The sequence below is a fragment of the Crotalus tigris genome, unplaced genomic scaffold (genome assembly GCF_016545835.1).
Source record: "Crotalus tigris isolate CLP2741 ecotype Arizona unplaced genomic scaffold, ASM1654583v1 scf7180000018750.1061991, whole genome shotgun sequence".
In the NCBI taxonomy this organism is placed as follows: Eukaryota; Metazoa; Chordata; class Lepidosauria; order Squamata; family Viperidae; genus Crotalus; species Crotalus tigris.
Window position 1 is genome coordinate 188,159 of NW_024097182.1, and position 15,942 is coordinate 204,100.

The 15,942-nt window shown below is 40.2% G+C and overlaps 1 protein-coding gene across 1 annotated transcript in view; it reads right to left on the reverse strand.

Annotated features, from left to right (window-relative positions):
• The window catches only part of LOC120313635 (protein eyes shut homolog), a 304,352-nt gene that overhangs the window by 21,631 nt on the left and 266,779 nt on the right, over nucleotides 1-15,942 (reverse strand). The window contains exon 11 of the mRNA XM_039355733.1: nucleotides 15,634-15,746. Coding sequence (XP_039211667.1) covers nucleotides 15,634-15,746 — 113 coding nt within the window. The remainder of the gene's footprint in view (nucleotides 1-15,633; nucleotides 15,747-15,942) is intronic.

Genomic DNA, 15,942 nt, shown 5'->3' on the forward strand with positions numbered 1-15,942 from the left:
ATAAGGTATTCTAGAAAAATGGCTTTCTGGTACACAAATTCCATTTCTATGGTAGTACCATTTAAGCATTCTAGCCTTGAACAAATATTTCTTCTCCTTCTCCTTCTCCTTCTCCTTCTCCTTCTCCTTCTTCTTCTTCTTCTTCCATATCCGTTATTGGATGTTGGCGATCATGTTGGTGATCCTGCTTTTATCAGGAGCTGCACGAAAAAATGCTGCTGAGTTTTGTCCAAATATTTCTTAGGAAAGCATTGTCTAGAACTGACAATCACAGAGAATTAAAGGAAAGATGAAAAAAGAAATGAAGAGCGAATTCCATGCTTGGGATTACTAGAAAGGAAACTAAAAATAAAACTGCCCATATTGCAATGTCTTTATATAAATTTGTGCTGAGCTTGGTACTTTGTTCAGTTCTAATTACCACACCTCAATAAGATTGTGTAGAGCTGGAAAAGGTGAATAAAATAGAAACCAGAAAGATGAAGAGCTCCTTAAAGAGCTCCCTCACAATTTTTAGCTCGAAGTGAAGATGGTTAAGGGGCGAAGTGGTATGCATGTTGTGAAAAAAAAAGGTAGAGAAGTATCCTCTCATAATATTAGGGCTTGAGGTCATCTACTGAAATAATATACGGGGAGATTTGGGATTAGGAAAAAGAAGCACCTCATTTTCCAATGCAAAATTAAACTGTGAATTCAATTGCCATTAAATGTGGTAATGGCCAACAATTTAGATGGTTTTAAAAGACATCTGGACAAAGTTATGGAGGTTTGAAATATTTTTAGTGGCTGCAACTCATTACCTCAGCCCAAAGCAGCATATCTTAGCTACCACCTGCTAGGAAACGATAGTGGAAGAGCCTATCACCCCTATTTCTATACAGGATGCCAACTTCCCTGAATGCATCTACTTCAACCAGGGTCAGATTAAGGCCAACTGATGCCCTAAACACAACCCAACAACGGTGCCCCTTGATGGAAGAGAAGCTCTCATGCCATGAGATGGAAACAAAAATGGCACCTGATGACACCTTCAAACCAAACTTTTGAGCATTATCACCCAACATGCCAAAGAAAACATTTTTTAACAATACAGATTAATGTTAAATATGGCAAATAAGGGCAACAGCAAAACAATTGACTGAAGTCACATGTAGCAGTGAAAATGTTAAGGGCACAATTGTTAGGAGAAACAAACTCTGTGGTGACCACCTCCTTCTCTTGGTGCCTTAAGCACGTCCTTATTTTGTTTAATGGTTAATACAAGGCTGACTTGGACATCACGTGGGAGAAGAATGTTTGCTTAGACCAGTGATGGCGAACCTTTTAGAGACCGAGTGCCCAAACTGCAACCCAAAACCCACTTATGTATCATCGGATACCAGGTGGGCGTGGCACATTGGATGGGTGTGGCCTATTGGGTGGATATGGCCCATTGGATGAGCGTGGCTTCGGTGGTAACGGCAGATTGGGTGGGACTAAAAACTTCAATCAATCAATTCCAACTTTGCAAGATCTTTTTTTCCCTGCAAGGAGTTGATTGATTGAACCTTTTTTTTTTTTTGCACACGGTGGCGGAGACCTAAAGCGAAAAGGTTTTATAAAACCCAGCTGAAGGCCTAGGACTGGGGCAACAGTGCGCGTGGCCACAGAGAGGGCTCTGCGTGCCACCTGTGGCACGCGTGCCATAGGTTCACCACCACGGGCTTAGACCATTTTTCTGTTCTTTTTTATGTATATTTTTATTAGTTTTTTATAATTACAAGTGCTTAAAATATTGTCAGCAACATACTGTCTGAGTTTCAATGTCTAGCTTACTAATACATATTAAGTTCCTTTTTTTGCCTCATTTTTCTAGGCAATAATAAAAAGTATCCTATGTTCTAAAATAAACTGAGTTTTCTTTCGCTTTCATTTTCAATGTCAATCTATCCATTTCTGTACATTCTAAGATTTTTTTAATTAACACTTTAAAAAACTCTATAAATATATGCTAAGTTTAAAGATGGAAAAGGAACAAGTTAAAGAAACAATGATAACATGGGCAATGAATTTTGGATATAATATAGAACTAAAAAAATGGCAAAGTCTTTGGGAAAGAAATTCTAAAATAACAAAAGTGGCAGCGTACAAAGAAAATTTATATAAAATGTTTTATAGATGGCATTTAACACCTGTGAGGTTAGCAAAAATGTTTAAACATATATCAAGCAATTGTTGGAAATGTAAACAAAAACTAGGCACTTATTACCATCTTTGGTGGACATGCTCTAAAGCTAAAAGATTTTGGTTAAGAATGCATACATGGTTAGAGAAAATGACGAAAAAACATATAGCGTTTAAGCCAGAATTATTTTTGTTATGGATAATTGTAGGTAATTATGAGAAAGAATGTATATATTTCATTTTACATATATTAACTGCAGCAAGAATTGTATTTGCTCAATATTGGAAAAATGAAGATTTACCATTTTTCTGTTCTAATAGACCAGAAGTGGGCAACTATTGCCCCTTTAGGACCTGTAGACTTCAGGAATTCTGGGAGTGGAAGTCCACAGGTCCTAAAGGGGCCATAATGGTCCACCCCTGTAGCAGATGGTCTTTTTTTATAGCAGATCTTGCTGAAATTGATTTGCATGTGGTTCTTAAAATTGCTAGCTTCCTATGAAATGCTCAAGCTCTGACATAGGAAAGGGATTACATTGATGTTTTCTCTGGTTTATGTTTTCTATCCAACCATTCTGCTAGAAGTGGAGTGGAAAATCCACCAAGCAACAAACAGTTCTCACCAATTTCATCAGAATAAAATAATTAGTCCAACAGTGGAGGAAGACATGGTCTAGGATATTAGCAGTAGATTACAATGTGTGCTGAAATTATTTAGATGCTATTAGGGATTTAATAAAAAATAATTTCTTGCCATAAAATGTGCTTCAAATTGTGTGTATATGGATACATCGATACCAATGTATATTGATATAAATGTACACTATGAAGATATACAAAGATACACAAATATAGTGTGTGCACATTTAGATGCTCTCAGGGTTTTAATAAAAAAATAGTTTCTTGCCATAAAATCTGTTTCAAATTGTGCTTATATGGATACATCTACTTATACTAATATTGGTATTGATATACAGTATGAAGATACTGTAAAATATACACAAATATAGTGTGCATGTGTATTTGTATTTGAATATATATTTGTATACATTTGTATCAACCATTCAGGTTAAAGGTAAATTGACTTTTGATGTTGCTGCATCTAAAAGTTATAATACTAAAGTTTATATGGAATCATACTTAGGATTTATTAAGAAGAAAATACAGGATAGATATACATTTAAGCAAGCAATGTTTTAGCTGTCATTAATTATCCATGACTCAGATGTTTGTGTTCTTTGTATGCTTCTAAAATGATGAACATTACACACCAGTGGGGAAAAAGCACAAACCTTCAAAAGACAAATTCTTAACTCTGTCTTCATTGTGAAGCTTTTGCAGCAGATGACATGGAGATCTTGGAAACCTGCAGTGAACTTCTTAATTATTTATGAATGCATAACAAAACCATTTTAACAGGTTTTACAGGTTCGTGTAATTGGTTAGGGAATCACACTCCAGCCTTTAAATCACAGCAGCATCAGAAATAATGAAAAAGGAAAAGATTCACTATCTTTTTTTCTTTAGTAGTATCTATAGAGGAAACAATACTTTGAGTACTTGGCTGGATTAGTTTCTGGCCATTAATAGTTCTCCAGCAATGGTATGTGATGAGACAAATGGACATTTGCAATTTTAAGAAGACTGCAGGTTTGTTTCAGTGGTAGGATTCAGCCAGTTCGCACCAGTTCAGTAGAACTGGTAGCTAATTTTTTGTTGCCCAGGCCCAGAACGGACTTCCGGAAGCGGCATCCACACAGAGAACCAGTTGTTCACATATTTGAATCCCACCACTGGTTTGTTTCATTGACTCATTATATGCTATCAAGTTTATGCCAACTTTTAATGACCACAAAGCTTATTCTCTATGATGATCTGTCCATAACCTGGTCATTCAGGTCTTCCAGCATTGCATCTGTTGACACTTATTTAAACTTATTCCCTAGCAATTAGTTTATTTACAACAAAAAGTTACTATTCCCCTTTAATGTGAAATATTGGATGAACATAAACCACAAACACCATTTATAAGAAGCATAGAATTCAGGACAATTGTTCAAATCTGGGGTGGGCTCTTTCCCCCCTAAAATTCAATTGGAATTACACATACCTCCCCCCCATATAAACACACACACACACACCTGGGATGGGTATGTGTATGTTGTGTGTTTTAATCATTGTTTTTACATACACACACACACACACATCTGGGTTAGAAGTGTGTGTGTATGTATGTATCTCTCTCTCTCTCTGTGTGTTTGTGTATGTAAAAACAAACAATAATTAAAACAATTTTTAAGAAGAGAACAAAACAAAATGATTAAAAAACCATTCCAGACTTAATATTACAAAAAAGAAGTGAACATTTGAACGTGTTATCGTGTATATTTATATCTGTATGTGTCTTATTTAGTCTCAGGTCCTCTACCAGAGGCTGGGAGTTTGAGGGTTCTGCATAGGATCTTAGATGTTCCTATAATTGTACTCCTCTGGACAGAGAGCTGAGATATCACTCCTAAGAATCTGTTGGAGCCACTCGCACAGCTTGGGTGTCCCAATGATGGTGGAAGCACTTGGGGCTGAGACTTCTAGGATCCCAAGAACAAGATCAGAACTCTCTGTTCAGGGGAGTGCAATGTTAGGAACAGCTAACACACACACACACACACACACACACACACACACACACACACACACAAGATTGATGACTGTGATTCCAAGTTTCTTAAAACATTTACTGCTAGCTATGCCAAATTTCTCCAAGTCATTGCTCATAGAAAAGTCTTTTGATTGTGTTGCCTTTAACTGGGTCTCTGTTTATAAGAAGTTATCCAAATTTGCAAATGTCTCCAAGAGCAAAGTAAAGTGTCTTTATCTAGGTGTGCAAATGAATTTGAAAGAAAGGGAATTGATCCAATTGTTTCTAGACAGGCAGCTTTTCTGAATCTCTTTACATTCTGCTAAAGTTTTAAATTACAAATTGGAGCTGCTAGCTCGCTTCCTACTCCTTTTCCAAAATAGACTTCTCCTCATATACATGGCAGGCAATAGCAGTATGATCCTCTCCCTACTAGAAGAAGATATTCTTGTAAGGTTGGTTGGTAAATTTGGGTGAAAATACTATTTGATTCATTTATATCAATGACAACTAATCAAAACTTGTACATTTCTTTGTGGAGATGGCAATATAATCAGATTTGTTTTTTAAAAGGAACAATAATACTGGAGAAAAAAAATCTACCTGAATGTATCACATGTGCTTCCAGCACAAAATTGTCTAGATCATTTTATTTCTACAAAAAACTATTGCACAACCAACAATATACTATCTGTGGGTTATGAATAATTAAGGAGTTATTATTAAGAAGTTATGCATTCTTTTTTGCCCAGCTATCTTTTTATGGTGATTGGAAATATACAGTCATGTAGCTGCTAGAAAGATTAAGGCAGTGGTTCTCAACCTTTCTAATGCCGTGACCCCATAATACAGTTCCCCATGTTGTGGTGACCCCCAACCACTTATACATCACCGGGTGCCAGGGGCGTGGCCAAAGGGGGAAAAAATGGCGGACAGCCTTGTTTGGCGACCCCCATGAAATGGTCGTTTGACCCCAAATGGGGTCCCGACTCACAGGTTGAGAACCACTGGATTAAGGCATCCATTCCAAGAAAGCATGAAGAAAGGAGACACTGAGTGATTATATGTTGCATATATACACAGACATGCATATACAGACATATACTGTATATATAGTACTGTGGCACTCTATATTCTGAAGCTTCTGTTGCTAGATGTACGATATATGTGTTTTACTATCCAAATGATTTTGCAAGCATACTTTAAAAAAAAGGTCTGCAGATTTAAATAGTTTACAATATTTCTAGATGTTTAACAAACAAGGTAAGATTATGCCTGCCACCTTTTCTAACATTATCCCTGCGTTGCAAATCATTCAAACGAAGTAGCACTCTCTAATGGTCTGTAACAGAAATTATGAGAAAGTTAAATGCACTGTAAATTTAGAAGGATGTTTCATCAATCCAATGCATATATATTTATATAGTACATCTGAACCTATATCTATGCCTTGCTTTATCTAAAAATAATGCCAAAAGGAAAAAAATAATGAAGACATAGGTAGAATATGTACAAAGACAGAGAGAAAATAGCACGGAGCTGAAGGAAATACTAAGAGAGTAGTAGCTAAAACAAATATACAAAGAGATCAGCAAAATAAAGACTAGTAAGTCAAATAGAGTGGAATGCAACAAAAGCAGTTCTCAAGCATCAGAAGGTGAAAGGGGGCAAGATAATGTAATAACAAAGGGATGCTAAAGAAATAATGTGTGAAAAAATGTTGCACAAATTCTTCCTAAAAAAAAATGTGATAGCATGCAATCTCTGTGAAGATCACCATGCATTAGAAAATAACATTTCAAAGCTCCAAAATAAGGGTGGATAAACATGCCAAAACAACCTTCCCTCATTGTGAATGCTTTGTGGTTGAATATCAAGTTGCAGAATGGAAAGGTGGGTACAATGAGCAGTTATTCAGTTTGAAGTCAATCTTTGTGAAATGGAGAGGAACAGCCTTGGACTTTGCCTTCCATAATGTCTTCAAGGTGATCCTCCCTTAAAATCCTGTCCATCAGAAACAGCAATTACCAGTTTATTTTTTCTCAGGGTTTGGAATTTCAAGGAATATGAATATTAAGTGCCTCCTACAATCTATTGAAAAAACTACTGGAACGGATCCTAACATTTGACTTAAGCATCCTTCTTGATACAAGGAAGCCATAAAGGAGTTGCATTAGTTTCTCCAACCCTTCATGCTTTTTCTAATATTGTTTTGCATGTTTAGCATTTGTACTTTAAAATAAAATGTTATTCATGTGCATAATAAAGAGATGGCTTTGCCAACAATGTGAAATATATGCTGTTTTTTTTTAGCAGAACTGTTTTAAAGAATAAGAACCAGCAGACTTCAAAAGTTTAATGAACTGCATATAAAGCTTATTTTTCTGAAGGCTCACTACATTCTACATACAACGTCAGCTTGCCTTTTGGTATTTTGAAATCCAAACAGATCTAGTTATAGAAATAGCAGAAGATCCTTGAGTAAATTCCAAACTGTTTAAGTATTCATGAATTTAAAATATACTCACAACCTGTACCTTAACACAAAAAAAGTCTCATGAACATAGCCATGTTTTGATTTCAACTAAAGCTGGAAGAATAATTATATAGCTGTGAGGGGCTAGATAAAAAAAATACAACAAATAAGAAAAGACAAAGTTTGAATGAGGATTAATGGGAATAGTTCTAAAGAATTTCTCTTCAAAACACTTCATTCTGTTCCACACACAAGGTGTTTTTGCACCCTAATATATATTTGGAACAACTTAGTGAAATGCCATTTTAGAAAACTTTGTTATAGACAAATCACTGATCACCAATAAACACGTGAACTAAAATGCAACTTTAAAAAAATCCATGTTACAAACAGTAGCAAAAAGTAATGGATAAGAAAATGGATGTTTCCTCTGAATGAAACAACATCTCAGCAACCTTCCTCGCCATGTGAAGGTTAGAAATATTCTGTATATGAAAGAGAGTTTGAGCAAATTTCTAAAATTGTTTGCTCCCTTTTTTGGGGCACAGGCTGGTCAATTATCTGAACTATTTATCAGGCTCACGTTCAATGTACAGATTTTCAGCTGTGAAAGGTGAAATCCTATTTAGAAATTCGAAATGAAAGAATTTGTGTGTCTGTTTTACGTTTATTTAAGGAATAACGAGAATTAGTTGACCAAGAGGGTTTTTGATCAGCTCCATCTGATGTGCCAGTTGCACACTTTGCTAGATTGGGAGGCTGTTCAGACACTCTTGCCCTAGTCATCTTGAGTCTTGACTACTGTAGAGTATTGTACATGAAGCTACCTTTGAAAATCACTAGCTGGTCCAGAAAACAGCAGCGTGTGAGCAGTGATGGGCATGCCTCAGTGCACCTATGAGATGCCTTTGCCTATGATTTGCAATGTGGCCAATCTGGATCTGGGTGCAATTCAGGGAGCTGATTATTACCTACCGTATATGGCATTGGGCCAGATTACTTGAGAAATCACTTATCTCTCATGGTTTTGGCCCAGTTGGCATGAGTTTGTAAATTGAGCCCAGAGTCCACCTTGTTTTAAGTTGGTATTGGCTTTTGTGTTTTTATGAATTTCTCAGAATCAGTTGAGTAGGACAATGTCAAAATTGCAAGGAAAGGAAAGGAAAGGAAAGGGGAGAGGAGAGAGGGAGGGAGGGAGGGAGGGAGGAAGGAAGGAAGGAAGGAAGGAAGGAAGGAAGGAAGGAAGGAAGGAAGGAAGGAAGGAAGGAAGGAAGGAAGGAAGGCTCGGACTACTGTAATGATGGCAGGCAAAAACCATGGAATGTTTTGAGGGTTTTTTGGGGGGAAAACATACATGCAATGGTTAAAAGCATAGAAACATCTATTATTATATTCTTAAAAAGGCCCAATCCTGAAATTCTATAGAAATGTATTGCATACCATCAGAGGCTTGGAGAATGCAAGTTATCTATCTACAGTCTGTTAAATCTGAAGCTACTGTTGTAATTTCTTATTTCTCCAGTTATGGCAGGCTAAATGTTATACATGACTGCAAAAGCAAACAATAACATTTCACTTCAGTTCCATTTAAACCAAGAATTAACATCTTAATACAGGATTTTTGCAGTTAATGCTGAATCAGGCAAATCCAATTTCACTGGTGATAAAGCTGGCATCATAAAAAAAGAAGCTACTAGAACAGAAAAATATAAAAGAATTGGCACTTCAGGAACAGCTTTAGAATTTCTATTAAACTAGTCAAGGTCTGCACATCCTGTAATTTGAAAGAATTGTCTAGCACGTTGGAGATTTCAAACAAATCTGCAGGGATTTTTTTTAGTAAAGGCTTTATTTAACAACAATAATAAATGTACAATATAAAACATATCCTAAAGTGTGAGAATGAAATTCTATTTCTGTTGCACAACTGTGAACAGAGAGTGAAAGATGTGAAATATATTAAATCTACTTCTTAAAATTATAGGCTATAAATAATAACTTCTTTAAATATTTGCCTATCTAAATTCATAGTTGAAAAGACATCAAAACCAATTTCAAATGCACTGATTTTTGTTCTGTGACAGTCTGAATTTACAAATATTTCTGTGTTCCTGCACAAAGTAACATGAGCTGGAAAAGACTGAAGAAATCTCATACAATGAGATGTCAGCCATATGGGAATAATGTTGGAATAATGTTGAGAGTTATAAAGTAACTCAGGCTTAAGCTATCTGAAAAAAAAAGTTTTGCATGAATTTTATATTTCATCCTCAAATATCAATACTGCCTTTGTTTTTCTGAATCTCAGTCCCTGCCTGCCTACTTTACAAAATTATCATTTGCAGATGCATTGTATAAAATTGACAATCTTCCTCCGTATCTTTATAAGCACATATTTTAAGCAGTGGAAAACAAGGGTGAACATCTATCTCTATAGAAGCCCTTGGCCCATTTTATTTTTTTCAGCCAAGCCTCTCAGATCTAACCACTCTTATTGTTCTAGCAAAGCAAGTGCAGATAGGAGGAATAAATGCACAAAACTGAAGTAGCCACAAAGCTGAATTAGCCATATAGCTTAGCTGAAATTGCAAATTCATAACATAACTTTCAGAAAGATTTAACTGCTGCTTTACAGAATCACTCTCAAATGTATCAGACGAAATAAATATTCAAACAGCTTCTATTAAAAGAGAATACCAGTGCCTTTCATCTCCTGCCATCTATGTTCACCAAGATAACCACTCCACTTTAAATGGGTAACACTGTTGTGTCCTGAGCCTGTGAAGGCAGGCTCGGGACGTTGCAATGGTTCCGGGCAGTTGCAAGCTGCCCGGGACCAGACTGGCTGTTGCCAGCACTGGCACGCATGCGCGAAGTGCAAGCGCACCAAATGTTGCCATTTGGCCCGGGGATCACCTTTAAAAGGAGCAGAGGAACATGGGCATTGTCGGCGTTGTAATCAGCATGCTGTATACCAATAAAGAGGCTCCTGAGAACTACCAACTGCTTCATGTGTTCCACTGGCGACGAAGATGGGATGCCTTACAACGATGCAGACAAGTTGTAAGCTTACCCTGGAGTCCTGAGCAGAAGGAAACGGCATTAAACTCAGCAGCTGCCTGCCAATTCAGCAAGCGTTGGAGGTAAGCTGGCTAATAGACCCTTCCTGTACTACTGAAAGATGGCAAAAGCAGGTAGACTTTCCGAGTTCGATGTCACGCATCCAGAAAGATGGGAGTCTTACGTGGCCAGAGTAGAAAACTATCTTAAGGTCAATCAAGTGAGAGAAGATAGCTTAAAAGTCGCCACCCTGCTGTGCGTTTGCGGTCAAGATGCATTTGAAATCGCTGAAAACCTAGTAGCACCCGCACCTCTAGAATCTGTTACCTACACAGACTTAAAGAAATTGCTAAAGGAACACTTCCAGCCCAAGTTGTCTGTCATCGCTTGGTGCCACACTTTTGAACAGAGGGACCAACGGCCCGGCGAATCAGCTAAAGAGTACATTGCTGCATTGAGAAAAGCCGCTAAACCCTGCGAGTTTAAAGATTTAGAAGAAAGGCTGAGAGACAGATTTGTATGTGGACTGAGACATAGAGAATTGCAGCAGAGACTTTTCGCTAAAGAAGACTTATCATTCCAAGATGCCTTGAGAGAGGTTACTGCAGAAGAGGCAGCAGGTGGTGCAATCAAGAACATGAGGCCGATCAGAAGTACTCCAGAAGCTGTGTCCGTGCACCAGGAAGGAGTCCAAGGGAGCTCAGAAGAGGATCCTGATGAAGAAGTAGACCGTCTCTACCCAACAAAAGAAGGGAAGCAGAAGGAAGGCAAGGAAAGTTCTTCAGCTGTCCCCAAGTGCTTCGGATGTGGAGGTCGTCACAAGAGGACCGACTGCAGATTTCGCTCTGCTATCTGTAGAGCATGCGGAAAGCAAGGCCACATTGCAGCTGTGTGTCTGGGCCGTCAGAAGGTACAACCCCGAGAAGAATTGCGCCTGAAAGGTACCAGGGTCCCCAGCCAAAACAGGGTGGGTTTCTGTGCTTCGCGAAGAAGCATCTATAGGACAGGCACACACAAGCCCATTAAGAAAAAACTGTCACTTAAAGTGAAGTTACAAGGGGTTCCATTGGTCATGGAACTGGACACTGGGTCTGCACTTTCAATCATTTCCATACATACATTCAGAAAGATTTGTTCTGGCAGTGGATTTCAGGCCAAGCTTAGGCCTTCTGACATTGTGTTTACAGACTTTCAAAACTCCAGAGTGTGTGTTAAGGGGGAGGCCACCCTTAACGTACAGTATAAGGATTTTAAAGGTCCATTAGATGTATTGGTAGTAGGGGGTGAGCAAACGAGTCTCATAGGACTCAATTGGTTTGAGGCCTTGGGAATACATGTCACAGGGCTCAATAGCTTGCAAACAATAGACCTACAGGAAGTCTGCAAAGAATTTGCAGATGTCTTCAGCCCACAGCTGGGCACATACAATGGACCCCCTGTGTCTTTAAAACTAGACCCCACTGTCACTCCTATTAGAATAAAAGCAAGAAGGGTCCCTTTTGCTCTAAAAGGGAAAATTGACACTGAATTAGACAAATTGATTCAGCAAGGAGTCTTAGAACCTGTTGACTCCAGTCCTTGGGAGACCCCCATTGTCATGCCTCTTAAGGCTAATGGGGACATTCGCATCTGTGCAGATTACAAATGCACTCTGAATAAGGCATTGCAGCAACATGCCTATCCTGTACCTCTGGCCTCCCTCAAGGGGGGGGCGTGTTTTTGCAAAGCTTGACTTAGCTCAGGCGTATCAACAGTTGCCTGTTGACGATGTTGCTGCTGTGGCTCAAACCATTGTAACCCACAGGGGGGCATTCAAAGTAAAGAGGCTACAATTTGGAGTAAATGTGGCTCCTGGAATTTTCCAAAGCATAATGGAAAACACACTACGGGGTATACCAGGGGTTTGCCCCTATTTTGATGATGTCTTAATTGCTGGAGACTCTACCCACAACTTAGCTGAGAGACTAAGGGCTGTTCTGCTGAGGTTGCAGAAAACGGGCCTCAAACTCAAGAACGACAAATGTAAAATTGGGGTGCCTTCTACAGATTTTCTGGGATTCAAAATCGATGCTACTGGGATTCACCCTGGTGAATCCAAATTAAAAGCTATAATGCATGCTCCTAGGCCCAAGTCCAAGGCCGAACTACAGGCCTTTCTGGGCCTTTTGAACTTCTACAATTCCTTCCTTCCAAACAAGGCTAATGTAGCCGAACCACTTCACAGGCTCCTGGACAAACAGGCAGTGTGGCAGTGGTCACAAAAACATGAAGCAAGTTTCAATGAGGTTAAGGCCTTACTCACTTCTAACAGTGTGCTTGCACATTTCAATGAGTCCCTTCCTGTTTGCATCACTTGTGATGCTTCTCCTTATGGAGTGGGAGCAGTACTAAGCCACCTCAGACCGGATGGAACTCAGGTTCCTATTGCATATTACTCCAGAACCTTGTCTTCTGCAGAGCGAAATTATGCTCAAATAGACAGGGAGGCTTTAGCTGTTGTTGCTGGAATCAAAAAGTTCCATGATTTCTTGTATGGCAGACATTTCACGGTCTTCACTGATCATAAGCCTTTGTTGGGGCTGTTTACCACACATAAACAAACCCCCCAAATCATCTCCCCCAGAATGCTGAGATGGTCAATCTTTCTGTCAGCCTATGATTTTTCTTTAATTCACAAACCTGGGAAAGAAATGGGCCACGCTGATGGCCTCAGTAGATTACCCCTGCCAGTAGTAGAGGCTGATCCTGCACCAACAATCGATATCCTTTCAATTCAGGCCTTGCCTGAGTCTCCTTTAGATGCCAGGGATGTGGTTGCTGAATCAGCCACAGATCTCACACTCTCTCGTGTCCTGTCTTGGGTTTTATCTGGGTGGCCAGACAGCTGTCCAGGTGCTGAGTTTCAGAGTTTCTGGCTTAAAAGGAATGAGTTATCCACTTCCCAGGGTTGTCTGCTGTGGGGCAGCAGAGTTGTCATTCCTACTTCAATGAGGACTAGGGTCTTAGGTTCCCTTCACGAGGGTCATCCTGGCATTGTACGTATGAAGGTGCTTGCGCGCAGCCATTTGTGGTGGCCTGGGTTAGACAAGGACATTGAAGCTAAGGTGCATGCATGCCACCTTTGTCAACGCTCACGCCCAGAAATGTCCCAGGCTCCTGTGCATATATGGGAGGAAACACAGTCTCCATGGTCTAGGGTGCACATTGATTACGCTGGGCCCTTTCAGGGTCAATTCTTCTTGGTCCTGGTTGATAGCCATTCGAAATGGCTTGAGGTTGTACCTGTCTCTTCCACCACCACTGCAAAGACTATTCAAGTACTGAGGGGGATTTTTGCTGCACATGGGCTTCCTGATGTTTTAGTGTCTGACAATGGCCCTCAATTCACTTCCTCCGAATTCCAAGTTTTCTTACAAGCCAACATGATTCGTCATGCCACCTCTGCACCCTTCCACCCTTCCACCAACGGTATGGCTGAACTCATGGTACGCATCACCAAGGATGCTTTAAAGAGACTGACATATGGAGACTGGCATCACAGGTTGGCTGACTTCCTCCTTTCCTACCACACTACACCTTCCACTTCTACCGGGAGGAGCCCAGCTGAACTTCATTGGGGGCGCAAACTGACTACTAAGCTTGACCGGTTGCACCCAGACAGACTGCCTTCTAAATTCACACAACCCAGGGCACCTAGGCAACTGCTAGTGGGTGCCCCGGTTTGGACCCGTAATTATGGGCCTGGTCACTTGTGGGTCCCTGTCAGAGTATCCAAGGTCACAGGTCCTTTGTCCTACGAGGTTTCCCTGGATGACGGTCGTGTCCTGCGACGACACATCGACCAGCTATGCACAAGACGGGACTCTCCTACTGAGACTCCTGGATTTTTTCCAGGGGGGGAGGGGGACCTCTATGGGCAAGGGGAAGGGTGTGGGCTGCAGCCTGTAACCAACGGGGAAGTCACAGATGACCCATCCCAAGATTCCGCGAGTGCTCCAAACAGGAATTCGTGGGGACTAACTAGAATACAGGCACCAGTGCCTACTCCAGCCAGGGAGTTACCCCGGGGGCATAATCACTACACACCAGCACCATTCAGAACTCCAGTCAGGGAGAATAACTGGGAGCATCCAAACAACTCACACCCTGCAAGAGAGCTGGCACACATTCCGTCTAGTTGGCCCAACGCTGCCACTGTCCCTAGAAAGGGGCAAGCACAGAGGGAGGTGGTCGAGGAACCGAATCCTGATTACAACATCTCTGGCATCACTCAGGGGGCAACTGAGTTTTGGGACAGTACCGAGAACCCAGAGAGCCTGCAACTAGGCAGGACAACCAGGTTAAGTAGAGAACAAAGTCCTGGCCTGACGAGCCAGGTGGGCAAGCAAGCAGGCCAGGCGTTGGAGCACAGTCCACAGGGACCACCAGGGTCAAACAAAGGGGACAAACATATAGCTTCCCCCGGGCAAGGGGTACTTGGAGGGAACCAGGAAATTGGGAGGTCACAGAGAGCTAGAAGATCTCCTAAATATCTAGAAGATTTTGTAACTCTGCTAGCAAAGCAGAATTAATCAGAGGGTATTCCTGTACAAGTTGGGAATAATGAACACTGGGGGATGGAAGCCAAAATTGATAACTTGGTACATGGAGCTAGTGTGGCTCCCACGCTCGTGTTGAGGTCGCGTGTCACTATTTATGTGGTTGTAGTTTTAGCTGGGGGGGAAGTGCGAGCGCGCCAAATGTTGCCATTTGGCCCGGGGATCGCCTTTAAAAGGAGCAGAGGAACTTGGGCGTTGTCGGCGTTGTAACCAGCATGCTGTATACCAATAAAGAGGCTCCTGAGAACTACCAACTGCTTCATGCGTTATTTGCCATTTGCTGAGGACTTAACAAACACCATCTTCACTTTCCTTGAAATATTTAATGAAAGTTTGACCAAATAACAAGCAAGGATGTCCTCCCTCCCTCCCTCCCTCCTTCTTTTGTAAACAAATCTTGAATTTTCTTGTACCATTGGCCAGAAACTCAAAATGCATAACTTATACTTAATTGGCCAATTCTCTCTGTGTCTCTCTCTCATGCACACACACACACACACATACATACATGGAGAAAGAGAGAGAGAGAGAGAGAGAGAGAGAGAGAGAGAGAGAGAGAGAGAGAGAGAGAGAGAGAGAGAGAGAATTTTTGTACATGTACTTCAGGCCCAAATAAAAACAAGACAAAGTTTCTGAAGCCTAGAGAATTGTAAAGGATCAGTTTGTTTTGATTGAAAAAGACATAGAAGTTGATTTACCTGCAGCTGTCAATATTGTTTTTATCCACAGCATTAGGAAAGGTGTAAGGTCCCAGGTTATTGATTTCTGTAACTTCTATACAGCCAGTAAAATTGTAGATGGATCCAGCTACCTAAAGAAAAAATAATAAAAGGAGGTAGATATTTCTTGAGGTTATGATTTGAAGTCAATCCAATGCTGAAGCTAATAAGTTCCATCGTCTGGGGAATTAGACCTGATTCTTTATATAGCTTAAATTGCAATTACATTATAACATCATTTTGTAAAAATAAAGATTTTACTAATGATCCCAGAAAAGTTAGCTTTCA